The sequence below is a fragment of the Dipodomys ordii genome, unplaced genomic scaffold (assembly GCF_000151885.1).
Source record: "Dipodomys ordii isolate 6190 unplaced genomic scaffold, Dord_2.0 Scaffold78, whole genome shotgun sequence".
NCBI classification, from domain to species: domain Eukaryota; kingdom Metazoa; phylum Chordata; class Mammalia; order Rodentia; family Heteromyidae; genus Dipodomys; species Dipodomys ordii.
Window position 1 is genome coordinate 4,497,037 of NW_012267294.1, and position 12,153 is coordinate 4,509,189.

The window sequence follows — 12,153 nt, forward strand, 5'->3', positions numbered from 1 at the left end:
GGGTCACAAAGGACAGTTTACAATTCTAGCTTCCTGTGTTTGGCAGACTTGGGGGCATTAACATCAACATAAGAGGATGGAAAGGGTGATGCTGGCCAGGAAATGTATTGTCTCTAAAGACTCAGGAGCCTTGCAAAGAGCATAGGAAGAGATGAATGTCTAATCTAAGTTTTTAGTTTTCTCATATATAGAGTGAGGACAACATCTCTACCACAGCAGTGTTGCCAGAATAAGATGAGTAAAGCACCTCTCACCATGACTAATACCTGGTAGATGCCATGGACTAGCACCCATTGTTTAATGTAAACAAAAGCCCCTCACTGGAAACTACCACAGGGAAAAAAAAAACATAAAATGATCTAGACTTATTATCTTGGTGGGAGAAAAAGCACTATATCTTTTGAGTTGAATTTTCATTGTTCTGAACACTTCTACCATCAAATTAAACATTAGTGAATAGATTTTTAATTGATAAAGACAGCAAGTAAAATGGCAATACATTACAGCTTAATTGCTTAGTGTAATATTTTGGAAATTGTCATTATCCTCTCTTATTGTTCTCATCAGTGAGTCAGTTTTGAACTGAAAAAAATTTTAATGTCTTTGCTTTGTTTAAATGAGTAGTTCTTAAACATGTGTATGAGTCTCAGCCAGGTGCCAGTGGCTCACACCTGTAATCCTAGCTACTCAGGAGACTGAGATCTGAGGATCACTGTTCAAAGCCAGCCCCGGGCAAGAAAGTGTGTAAAACTCTTATCTCCAATAAACCACCAGAAAACCGGAAGTGGCACTGTAGCTCAAGAGGTAAAGTGCTAGCCTTGAGCTAAAGAGCTGAGGGACAGCGCTCAGGCCCAGAGTTCAAGCCCCACGACCAAAAACAAATAAAATAATAACGGTCTCCCAGAAGCTGTGAGCTCATGCCTGTAATCCTAGCTACTCTAGAGGCTGAGATCTGAGGATTGTGGTTTGAAGCCAGCCTGGGCAGGAGGGTTCTTGAGACTTTTATTTCCAACTAACTCCCTGAAAAGCCAGAAGTAGAGCTGTGGATCAAGTGGTAGAGCACTAGCCTCTAGCAAAAACAAAACAAAACAAAAAAAACCCAAAATACAAAAACAAAACCCAACTCATTGCTAAGGCCCTGAGTTCAAGCCCCAGGACCAATACACATTAACAGAAAGAAAGACAAGGAGGGGGGGGGAGAAGAAAGAAGGAAGAAGGAAAGAAAGAAAGAGAGAAAGAAAGAAAGGAAAGAAAGAGAGGAAGGAAAGAAGGAAGGAAGGAAGGAAGGAAAGGAGGAAGGGAGAGAGAAAAAGAAAAAGAAGAAAAAGAGACAGGAAGATTCACAATTCTGAGGAGATGGGAAGGGATGGGAAGGGGAAACAAAGGAGAAGGCAACAATGCTTGATAAGAAATGTACTCATTACCTTGCTCATGTAATTGTAACCCCTCTGTACAGTATTTTCACAATTAAAAAAAGGGGAAAAAAAGAAAAAAAGGTTACGATTTTCACAAGAACAAACAAAAAAGATCCACAATTCTTCAACCATGTGACAACCTGTCAATTAAGCTAACACTGATTTATCTGTTCCTTCAGCTATGCTGCTAGTGGGGCAGAAAGATCCCCACTGGGCTTGATGAACTTTATAGGTACTTTTAGCTTATAGCCATTTTATGTCAACAGTAGCACTTTTTCTACCACAAGCAATGTTGCCACTAACACTAGTTAGGGCCACTAACTATTTGGGTACATACTAAACACGGGGTGTCTATTAAACATAATTAGGTGGTTGAGATTTGAAGCTAGGTAGGTAATGAACAAGACCTAGCTCTGCCACTTTTTAATTGAGCAGTCCTCTACATTCTGTCTGTAAAATAGGTCCAAGGCTACTTTGTTGCTATGTTTAAGGAAGGTAATGTTCATAAACAACAGATAATGTTACGAATTTTTCCAAGGGGACATAAAACCCTGACAATATCCCTAAGATGGTCGTGCCACAATCCTACGCTCATTAGAAAGATCTCACTTGAATGTGTGAGCACAATGCGTGTCCTTTTCCTCCGTGGTGAGGCCTAGCTCAATCCAGACAATTTTCAAAGGAAAGTCTTTCAAGGTGTTGTTTAGCCTTTTCTAGAAAATTCAGGTTAAGGAGCTTTGTAATCTAAAATACAATAGAAAGAAAATAGTTGCATCAAATACCTGACAATGGAATTGTGCATAGTCTTCAAGCTGTACCAGTAAGTTGGGGTTTGGCTTAGTTATTGAGACCTGAAAATGGCCTTTTTCTTTAGCGTATTATGATGTAAGCGATACAACGGACCTTAGAGAACATCTGATTTAATATTTTTATTTTACAGATGAAAAGTCTGACAGTCTAAGAGGGTAAGTGAATAATATTCCTGAGGGTGTACAACCAAAGATTTAATTTCTACTGGATTTGCTATCCAAATACTCTCTAAAAAGAATGGCTTATGAACTCTTCTAAAACCACCACAGCTTTAGTTCCCTGCAACATGTAATTGGATTATATCCAAACATCCTATATGGAAGACAAATTCATTTACTTTCCTAGAATTACCTAAGGAAATGGGTTTATCCCAAAGCATTCATCAGGAAAGTGCACAAGAAAAGTTACTTATTTTATAACTGCATGATAGAAATTGCTTTATAACCATACCATGCAATTGACAAATGTACACTCTGAAAAATTGATTATGGTTACAATCTATGTTCTAGAATATGAGAGCTTCAGTTGCCCTGTATTTTTTCCTGTTTAGAAGCAAACACTGGGCTGTTTTCTGAGAAAAAAAAATTTGACCTCCTCTTCAATACCTCTTTTTGCAGAGATAAAATGCCTTTTCATATAGATTTTAGTTGTTTCTGGTAAAAAGAATTTCTGCTCATTGTCTACATGATTAAAGCATGGGGATTTGTACATCGTATACTCATCAAAAATCTTAACCATAAATTTTTGACTACCAAATTCTGATGGAAAGCTTTGTTATGAGCGATATATTTGGAACTTTGCTTGAAAAGTTCACCATTCACCCATTACTTTAGAAATTATCATAATGATAGAAATAGTTCTATGGCAGTGGCAAGGTTATGCTCACATCAAATAGCTCAACTTTCACAGAACCTTTGGGCTTGTTAAATTGCAATGTCCCACAGCAGGGTCCAAAGAATTTGCATTTTAAAATAAATTCCTAGGTGATAATGTCTTGTAAATAATTTTTAGATGATTGCTTGCTACCAACATAGTAGAAGACATTCTGATCTGTACTTCTTAAATGGAGAAACAGAAATTGAGGTTATGTGACGTATTCAATACATAGCTAAGAGAGTAGAGCTGGGATTTAAGCACTTGCTCCTTTGATTCTAAAGTCTACAGTCTTTTAAAAATATTTTTCTTGTTATAAAGGTGATGTACAGAAGGATTATAATTACATAAGTCAGGTAATGAGTACATTTCTTTTTGGTCAATGTTACTTCTCTTCATTTTTCTCTTCCTTTCCCACCCACAAGTTGTATAGTTGATTTTCAAGTATCTAATGAATATCGTTGCTGCATTTGTTCATCCTTTGAACCTCCATTTCTGTGTCTACATTTTTTTTTCTTTTTTGGTGGTCATGGGGGTTGAACTCCGTGCCTGGGTGCTGTCCCTGAGTTCTTTTGCTCAAGGTGTGTGCTCTACCCCTTTGAGCCACAGCATCATTTTTGGTTTTCTGGTGATAATTGGAGATAAGAGTCTCATGGGCATCTCACAGACTATCCTGCCTGGGCTGGCTTTGAACTGTGATCCTTTCAGATCTAGGATTACAGGTGTGTCAGCCACGACCATTTGTTTGTAAATTTTAAGAGTGCTTGTGCTTAGAGAGCTGTGCTAAGAGGCCTTGGTTGAGCATATTATAGAAGAAATAGCTCTCATCATACCTTATTGCTCTGATTTCCACAATCTGAGGCAGCAGTGAACAGGCCTTGGGGGCTGTATACAGTATTCAAGGAGGTGGGGAAAGGGAGTTGGAGGTCAGCAACAGCACAGGGTCTGTCACAATGACACTGCTTAGGTTGTGGCTTCCTATTATTTGTATCAGCAAGTAAAGTCTGGTAATCCAGGTAAGATTTTGAGCTTTGATAAGCAACACTATTTTCTCCGATTAAACTACATAAATCAGCCAACTGTAGCTATCTTGTATAGAATGTTACATTAGAGGCCATTGTTGACCTTCCCACTTTATCAACTTTCAGCCAATTAAAACTCTCACTTCACTGCAGTAGCTACACCAGGTTTCTAGGCAACTTGAGGCAAGGGCCCTTCTCTATGAGCTGGTGTCAGACAGAATTGATTAGTGGACACAAACCAGTGTCTCTGGAGATTCTGAGAAATGTACAGGGGAGGGCTAACTTCTGCTTTCTGATGATCTGGTATCAGAAAGGAATCAGGCAGGCTCAGTCATTGAATTTCAGGGCACTAATGTAGATTGTGTGTTCATTTATATTGTCTGATGGAACTCTGAATGAAGCTGTCATGTAAAATGAGTGAGGGCAAGAACTCTGGCCTCTTCATTTTGGCTTGCTGCTCAATGGTGTCCTCTGTGCCCTCTGTAGTCTCTTGTGAGTGGATCCCTGCCTTGCGGCCAGCATTCATCTCTATGTGATTCTGCAGTGGTCAATTTGAAGTTTGGTCACATTTCCTTCTGTCTTCTAGAAGTGAGTCATATTTGACATTCACAAATAGCAACTTAGCAGAATCTTCTGCTGTATACTCGTATTTTAATCTTTGTTTTTGTAAATTTACCTTTCTCCTTTTAGGTGGTAAATGTTTTCCTACATAGCATTTTGGGAAGGGAGACGGAGTATGTTCAGAGATGGGAGAAAGAAGAGAATAGAAAAGAAGAGGAAGAAAATTTATTCTAATGAAAACATCTATACTGAAAAGTTAAACAGAAATATATAACAATAGTGACTGATCTTAAAGTACACCTATAATCTGAATATCCAACCTGTAATGAATTGTTTTACAAAGTACAGTGGTGAGGACTATAAAATGAACCAGTCAACGGGAAAAGACAACAGAGCTTCTAAGTAGATATGTTTTATCTATATTGATATTCCAAATCAATGCCAGAGTTTCTTAGGGCAAATACACATCTAAGATCCAAAGCTGAATCAGTAGTAATTATCTTATAGAAATTAGAATGATTCAGGCTGCTACAGGGCCTGCTGCAACTTAATTTTAGGTGTACTGTGCTAGGTGTAGGGATACAAAGTCCCTTTTTTTGAGCTTTGGCTAAGGTAGCATATACTAGCAGTTCAAAGCAACGTGTCAGTTCTGTGTGAATATGATTTAAGGGAGCTTAGAGTATCTTCATAGAGAAGGGAGTGTTTTACAGCTTAAGACAACTGAGCGGGTCTTCAGGTGGAACGGACTAGAAACTAAAGACAAAAGGCAAGCAGGCATCCAATTACACATTGTTGGGAACTGCTAGTTTCAGAAAATTTCACTAGGAAGTCAGACTTCTACTTTGTGCATCTGACTGAAAAAAGTTGCTTCAAGTCACTTGTCTTGTTTTCATAAACCTTAAGCCTCCTGTAGACACGTCTTTTCTTAGAACTTCCTGTCATTCTTACCACTCTTTCTGGTGGCACTGGGCTTCATGCTTGCTTGGCAAGTGCTCTACCACTTGGGCCACCCCTACCCCAAGCAGTAATCACTAGAAACTTATCACTGGCTGAGTAGTTTGGGTATATTAAGCAAACCAGATGCTCATTTCAATTTACTGGGGTTTATCCAAATGTTAAAGTGGGTAGGTCGCTGAGGCTTTGCTGTGTACTTCAACTATATAATCCTGGGAAATTTTATCTTTTTGGAAACATTGTTGAGCAATTTAGCATTCACAATACTTCTCTTGTTTATTTTTCAGCATAAACAAAGCAACTGTGCATTTTTCTGGAGATGCTACTGGCACTTAGCTAACTAAAGTTACCTTTATTGAGCCAATCTTCTTTGGTCAGGTTCTCATAGGCAGAAGTTAGTTCTAACTCAGAAGTCCAAAACCTAAAGGCCAACTATAGCTAAGGGTGGGTAGTTGTAGTTGGAAAAGAAGTCTGGTATGCGGATACTCTCCCTTCCCCTCTTAAACTACTGCCATTCTGCCAATAGTCCTATAAAACCATGTTAATGTTAGTTCATCATTGAAATCTGTCCATTTACTGTGATGGCTTTCAAGATTTTTATTTAGCTATCACTGATACTTACTCCAGAGGCTGACAATAACAACTGCTCAATCAAATCAATCATTTGGCAATCCTGACATAGGTACAAGGTGGTTTGTCATGTGGCTGAGCCTGTCAATACAACCAGGTGATTTAATTGTGGTTACTTTGCACACCATGGGCATGCTCCCTAAAACCATCAATGTTTGGTCTGCCTCAAAACTAAGACTCAAGTCTATTTACAATAGTTCTATTTCAACAAGTCAGAAAGATGGTAATGTTTCAGATGACTCCAGAGGGAGCTAGCACTACAAACTTTTCCAAAGTCTCACAAAACATTACAGTTGGGGGAAAATTGACTGCTCTTGTTTTAATTTTGCAAGGTCTTTATAGAATCTTTTACCTTGATTTTGAAATCAAAGACTCTAGGAACATTTGAGTGGAAACCCTCCAAAACAAAAATATCCTTCCTCAAACCTCTAACATTCTTTCATATATCACTTATTTTAAAAAAAAGTGTAGAATACCAAAATATTTTTAGGGGGCAAAGTGGCAGTAACAAAAGCTTAAGAATAAAACCAGGCATACTTTCTCTACTAGTAATTACACTTTATAGCATTCATATTAAATAATTAGGAACATAAAAGATTTAGCAACACACGTTTATTAGTGAAAAATTAGAAACCTAAAAATTCCACAGCAGTTTAATGAAATGTGGCACTTACGAAACACCATGCAGCCATTAAAAAAGATGTGGATATATATGACACAGCAATGAGTCATGATACTGTTGAGTGAAAAAGTTACAAAACAGCTTGTACAATTGATACCATTTAAAAAAATCTATAAATATACAGGAAGTCTAGAAGGCTTTCTACCTAAATAACAGTGCTTATCCCTGGATGATGGTTGTATCTGATTTTATTTTTGTGTATTTTATTTTTTGCTAACATCACAAGGACTCATAAAAAAAAAACAAACAAAACTGACAATTCTTTAAAAAAGTCTCAAGTAGGAACAAGAGCTGAGCATGGCAACCAGAGGCACATGGACATACATACCTTAGTCTACTGCTTCAGTGGTTTGTTAAGGTGTTTTGATGTACATCATCAGTTAAAAGGCACTGTACCAAGTGAAAATGTAGGCGGTAGTAGTGCTTGTCTTTCTGTAGACTAAGGGATCCAAACTCTAGAAATCTTACAAAGCACCCAAGTACTGGCATTCTGATATTTCACTTATACAAAACATATTCATACCTTCGTACCCACTTGTATTATAGACCAGAACACTTCCTCTATCTTGAGAGTAATGTTGCTGCCAAGAGTTACAGATGACAGCCTTTCAAGCGATGTCAGATAGTAAGCCTTAAGGTGAAAGGTAAATGCTGCTGGTTGTGCAATGATTCTCAAACTTAACTGCAGCACCCTCATTCAAAAACGGCTTGATAAAAACTGCTGGGCCCCACTTCCCATTTGATTTTGCAGGTCTATGGGAAGGCTTAGCCATCTGCATTTTCTCTTTTCATTCAACAAGTAGATAATATGAGCTAGGTCTTGTGTTAAGAGCCAGGAATCCGATCAAAAGAATTAGTTTCTATCTCAGAAAGCTTGCATGCTAGAATGACAGGTGTATACTAAAACAATAATTTAAGTACAATTAGTACTAGACCCATAGTAAAGACTTGGTATTTGTTGTAAAACATTCAAAAGCTATCACATTCAAGAGTAAGATGAATTCCACAAGCCCTTGAAGACAAAAGAAGAACAAATAAATAGCAGTTTGCATCTGAAACAAGTATCCAGGTAATGCAGATTTTGCTGGTGTGTCTGAAAACCACTGTAACTAGAACAATGGGGAACTCCATCCCAGCCTGTGCAGTCTCACCACAAGGAAAGGACTAAGAAAAGCTGGTTTTGAGCCATCTGTCCCTTATAGCTCTTTGCACAGGCTTCATGTGCAAGTAGGGCAACATACTTCAAAATGTGCTATGTGAAAGGCAGGGGACTTTTTTAATCCCATCAAAAAAGCATGGAGGTATGCTGGCCTTTCTTGGAAAATAAGTTTGCTGCTTCATGTCCCACCCTTCATCATTTCACTCTACAGTTTATCTCAGAACTGTCCTCCCAACACCAGCCTCCTTTGCTCCTTTATTCTGGTGATGGCTAACAGCAGACTAAGAGGATATTATTAGCCCACTAGGAATGCTTGCCTCAGGTTCCTTATTTTTCCCTGTTGTCAAGTATGAGGCATGCTCCCACTTTGGAACCTCACCTTCCACAGTATCAATTTTTTTGATTAGCACCATAAAACCCTTGTAACGTAACAATCTTGCAGGTTAGATAAGAACAAAGAGATACAATTTAGTCTTTTTCTTCAGTTTGAAAAAGACTAGGTATTTCCAAACTTATTATTTCATTTATATGTACATGCTTCACATTACTGTCCTTTTGAACTAAACTCAGAGCATATTTGTTTAAACAACTCTGAACTGCACCATGAAATAAAAAGCTTCCCAAGCTTTCTTTTTACTTCCTATGCCTAAGAACATTCTCAGGCTTTTACCTGAGTAAAAACTAAACTATGGCATTAAGCCCAAACCAAAATAAAACAAAAACCCAACCAACCAACCAAAACCCCACTAAAATGAAAATGCAACCAACATAAGAACAAGCTCTCTTACTAGGGTGAATTTGTGGTAGGACAAAGGTACAAGAAGCCTTTGAACCTAGTAACATTTTAATAGCACATTAATGTGTTACTATAACACACTTTAACAATAAACCATATTTCTCTGATGGAAGGCAGACATTTCTAATAAAGAATTTATGCTGTGGTAGGGTTAAACAGGAATTTGGGTCTGATTTAAAGAACATGGAGGGGATAGAACTGAAAGGGAACAAGCAGAGCACAGACAGAAGAAGAGGTCCTTCTGATCCACAGTTGATAACAAGGCCCCTGGTCTGGGTAGGTAACTAAGTCACAGGGACTGACAAGGGGAAATTAGTATTTACAGAATGTGTCTACTGTGTGCCAAGGCTTTACCAAAAGCACACTAGCACAAAATAACATTTGCTGTATAATATTCTAGCAGGCTTAAGGTGCATAATTATCTAAGTTTGCTTATAAAGAAGTAGCACTCACATATCTGCATTGAAGCTCAAAAGAGCACAGTATATGAGGAAGGCTGGGTATCAATTCAGACCATTCACTCCATTATCTGCATTTTCTCCTTTTTTCTACACTTTCTATAAACCTGATTTAAAGTTGCTATTTGATATGAATTTTTATGAACTTATATAATAAATGGAGATCTATGTTGTTTAAAATTTCCTTTCCAAATGGGGAGAAGCTCTATTCATTTGGTTTTACAGAAAAGTAATAGCTTTTGAGGTTGAGTGTAATTCACAGTATGAATCAAACTTCTTGTATAATTTTAAAAAATCATACAAGAAGTTTTCTATAGCACAGAAATAACTTTTAGGCTGTGAATTAAATTATTTAGATGCTTACCAAGTTCTTAAAAACTCAGATATTTTAAGTATTTATTTATTTTTCCTGGTACTGGAGTTTAAACTTAGGCCCTCACACTTAACACTTTAGCCACAGCTCCAGCCTGGCTTTTTTCTGTTTCTATCCAGGCTGGCTTCAAGCATGGATCTTAGCGTCCTAAGTACGTAGAAGTACAGGTATAAGCCAAAAGAACTCAGCATAAATACTCAGCATTTTGAAATCTAAACAGTCTTCTGTCCTCAGATCTGAGTTAGGGATTCCTAACACAGGATTAATACCTCCTGTTTCTTCAACATAATACAACAAATCTTGATACAGAATAATTGTTTTCCTAATCTTTAAACTCTGCAGGGGCAAGAACTATATGCATCTTGTTTATAATATAGTGGAACAACAAAGTAGCTGACTCTTAACAAATGTTCTTGAATGAATATGAGAAGTTCTAAAACAGGAAGAAAAAAGTTCATAAGGCTAATTTATAGCAAACACTGATTCATACCAATATCCCAAATGACAATTCTCTAGCTCCACATTTGTCACTAATAATTGCAATAGTGTGCTCTTCATAACCAGAGATCCTAACCAAGGAAGCTTACATTCACTAATAAAATTTCAAAGTTTTATTAGTGAGCCAGAAGGAAACAGTAAAATTTTTATGTAGGTGTAAATTATTCCATAGTGAATATAGCTGTATTAATATTTTATACAGATTTTGTTCAATAAATCTTTTCTGTAGTAGTATAGCATATTATTAATGGATCTTATTCTGATTACTCATTAAATATTGCTTTGTGCCAACTGAATAATCTAAAATGGTAACTATATTAGAGAATTAAAGGAATGCTTTTCAAGACTAATTTAATTTAAAAGAACCTATTCACAAGTGTTCAAAAAAACCCCTAAGCTCAAAACAAACAAAAAACTCGAAAGAAAGAAAGAAAGGAAGAAAGAAAGAAAGAAAGGTATCTCCCCAGTATGCTCAACCTATTAAAAGCACAGTATTGAAATAATTTATTTCTGCTGGGCTCAAGGTAAAAATGGTTTAACTGAATTTGTTTTTGGACGCATTCAAAAACATTATTTTTCACAAAAGAGATTTCTATCTTAGAGCATTTTAAAAACCAAAAGTTGAAAACAAATTTTAACTGTATTCTTTGGCTATTAATTATCCCTAGTAAATGAGCCAATGATATCAAATTCACAATAAATTTATTTTACATAAAAGAAAAGCTTGCTGTTAATGAAAAATTTAGTAGAAAACAATTCTTCTGCTTCAAGTTGGAGCTCAAAAGTAGAGTTGTATATTAATGAAACTTCAGTAGAAAGAGACTTTTATAAGAAAACATTTGTGGCATGAAAATTCTAATGTAAATTGTGTAATGAAATATTTACCATGCAATTTTATTAGCAGAAAGAATAATTTCTTTTGGCTGTTTTTTTCAATCTCTTAAGACATTAACATGGACGATACTTAAATCTGCTTTATTTAGAATTACTTGTATATAAATATGGTGTCATGATGGGTAATCTTTCTTAGTCTCCCTATTTAATTGAGCAGTTCTAAGTAGGTAATTGGCACCTTGCCCTTCTGATTTCCTCTTTCCCCCATTAGCCAGTCTGAATCCATTCCAAAGATACTGAACACAGTGATCACCTACAAAATAAAAATTTCAAGTAATTAACTATACTAAAAAATAAACACATACCAAAAAAGACTTATATTTAACTTCTCTAAACTGTTATTGTTAAATAACTTTAACATTATCAATTGTGCTGATAAAGAATTTTATTGGATGCAGATTTATATACAACTACTCAGCAGTTAAAAGTTTAAAGTATTTCTGTGACATTCTATGATAAATAACAAAATCTTATGTCTATATAAATATCTGAAATCTATGAAATACTTGTGACAAACTATTTCCAGATAAGTAACAAGAAATGTCTTTTTTTCTTTACTTATGGTACTGGGGTTTGAACTCAGAGACTTATATAGGCACTGGAGCCTTATCTCCAGCCCTTGAACCTGCATTTTATAATATCTGTTACATATATTTCTTTCACCCACATTACCCACCTCATCCGCCAAAAGTGATAGTTCGGTACTGTTTGCAGCATCATAATCGTAGAGAACCCTGGCCTTCCTGCTGCCACTTGACTCTTTAAGGTCACTGATGTTAGGAGAGGAGATTACTAGGCCACTTGTTGAAGCCATGGCAGAAGAACCAATCACATTTGGTAAAGCAGATGGCACAGGTGTCCCAGCATTGTGATTGTTGTTACAAAGATAACTGGAAGGAAAACTGCTGAAAAGAAAACAGCCATTTACTAATTTCCAAGCGGTTAAAGCTTCTCACTATCACCACTGGGTGGCACTGTCTGCTCACTACCAATCTCAACTGAAAGAATTTACAGATGCTTTTAATTTA

The 12,153-nt window shown here is 36.6% G+C and overlaps 1 protein-coding gene across 7 annotated transcripts in view; it reads right to left on the reverse strand.

The window, feature by feature from the left end:
• Nucleotides 1-10,719: 10,719 nt before the first annotated feature.
• Sh3glb1 (SH3-domain GRB2-like endophilin B1) overlaps nt 10,720-12,153 on the reverse strand; it is a 31,232-nt gene continuing 29,798 nt past the window's right edge. For 4 of the 7 annotated variants that reach the window (XM_013024703.1, XM_013024704.1, XM_013024706.1 and 1 more), the window contains 2 exons: nt 11,802-12,027; nt 10,720-11,378 (listed from right to left, as the gene is read on the reverse strand). In XM_013024703.1, the coding sequence (XP_012880157.1) occupies nt 11,271-11,378; nt 11,802-12,027 (334 nt within the window). In that variant the 3' untranslated portion in view covers nt 10,720-11,270. Of the gene's footprint in view, nt 11,379-11,801; nt 12,031-12,153 lie in introns of all 7 variants that reach the window. The other 3 variants (XM_013024702.1, XM_013024705.1, XM_013024707.1) reach the window with 1 other exon arrangement.